The 1686-nt window shown below is 33.0% G+C and overlaps 1 protein-coding gene across 1 annotated transcript in view; it reads left to right on the top strand.

Moving 5' to 3' along the window:
- The window catches only part of LOC111698442 (leucine-rich repeat-containing protein 20), a 6860-nt gene extending 5174 nt beyond the window's left edge, over nt 1–1686 (top strand). The window contains exons 7-9 of the mRNA XM_023468785.1: nt 511–678; nt 1241–1352; nt 1623–1686. Coding sequence (XP_023324553.1) covers nt 511–678; nt 1241–1352; nt 1623–1674 — 332 coding nt within the window. The 3' untranslated portion in view covers nt 1675–1686. The remainder of the gene's footprint in view (nt 1–510; nt 679–1240; nt 1353–1622) is intronic.

Raw genomic sequence — 1686 nt, 5'->3', positions numbered from 1 at the left:
GGGGGGGGGGGGGAATTCCCCATATTTCTTACTCAAAAACACCTGACTTCCTACGATGTAAAACCTATGGGGAATTCCGCTTGCGTTGCGCATTTTACTTTTAGCCAAACATTTGGGGATTTCCAATTACTACAAAAATACGCCTTTTTAAAAAGTAAATATTTGATTCATCTAAATTTATATATATTGACCTAAATTTGTTTGCTTTTATAAATCTTAAAGTTGAATATTATCTGCTTCTTAAAAGACTAAATGGGTTCTAAAAGTCCTATAGTTGAAGTAAACAGATAGAAAGTAGATATGGGGAATACAATGAATACAATATTAAGACAGGGGTAGCCCCCCCCTGGAGGAATAAGTGGAAACTAGAAAAATTTGCCCCCCCCAAACAAAAAAAAAAGTTTAAATAGGTAGAGCCTTAACTAGAAAAATTCCTGTAAACGTCCCTTTCAAGTTTCAAAAGATGTATTTTTAACATGCAATGCAATTGTAAATTCATTTTAATTGTAGAACTTGATTTATCGAACAACCGTATCTCAGCTCTACCCCAGGAGATGGTGAACTGCTCCCAGCTGGAGATCATCAACATCTCCTCAAACTCCTTCGTCATCCTCCCCCACGTTCTCCTTGACATTCCCAGCCTCGCCAAGATCAATGCCGGCAAGAACTTTATTGCAGGTAAAATGCTGGAAACTCTGCACTGTGATTGAAAGGTTACAAGCTCTTTCGTAAAAATCAATGAGAATTTTGCTTCTAAAAGACATTAGGTAAAATCAAGTACTTTTTTAGTTTTTAGTTTTTATAGTTTTTAAATGTGCAGGTTTAGGGCTACGAAAAATGCTTAGTTAGTTAGAGCGGTAAAATCAAAGCTAAACGCTTGGCGACACTTCAAAGTCGACCCTTTCTTGATAATTGATGCAACCGAATCTATGTGTCTGGTCAGTTGAAGTGCCCGACCCCAGGACGGCTATAACCAATTTTTACAGAGTAATTAAATTTAAGGGTATAGAAAGCAAACGAGACACTATGTCAACAAAAAAAAATAGTGAGATTATCAATAATAACAATAATAATGATAACAATACTGATAATAATAATAATAATAATAATAATAATACTAATAATAATATTAATCATAACGATAACATTGATAGTAATAATAATAATAATAACAATAATAATAATAACAATAACAATAACATTAATAATATTAATAATAATAATAATAAATCTGTTCTAGATGTTGATGTTGAGGCTGTTGTAAGCTGTGGTAATATTGAGCAGTTGAACCTGGAGGGGAATCCTCTGAATCCAACAACACATCAACAACTTCAGGATATTCAATCTATCAGGAAAACAACAGCATTTTAATAGAATTTTATTATATCAGTTTAATAAAAGAATCTTCTCTTCACACGCCTTTATATGTCTAACTTTGCACCACAAATTAATTTTGTTCTTTGGCTCAAAAAAAAGATCACCTTATTAATTCTGTCCAAACACTACCATTTTACAATTTTTAAATTTCAAAGAATTTGGAAGCATTTTGAAGAATTTTGAAGAGTTTTTGAGAATTTTTAATAATTTCGAAGAACCTGTTTTGAAATGTTGTTGTTGTCTAGGATTACCCTCTCTCCTCGACAGAGAGAAGAATGGGAAGATTTGTCAATCTAATCCCCCCCCCCC

This window comes from Eurytemora carolleeae, unplaced genomic scaffold (genome assembly GCF_000591075.1).
Source record: "Eurytemora carolleeae unplaced genomic scaffold, Eaff_2.0 scaffold164, whole genome shotgun sequence".
In the NCBI taxonomy this organism is placed as follows: Eukaryota; Metazoa; Arthropoda; class Copepoda; order Calanoida; family Temoridae; genus Eurytemora; species Eurytemora carolleeae.
This window is presented reverse-complemented; position numbering and strand designations above follow the sequence as displayed.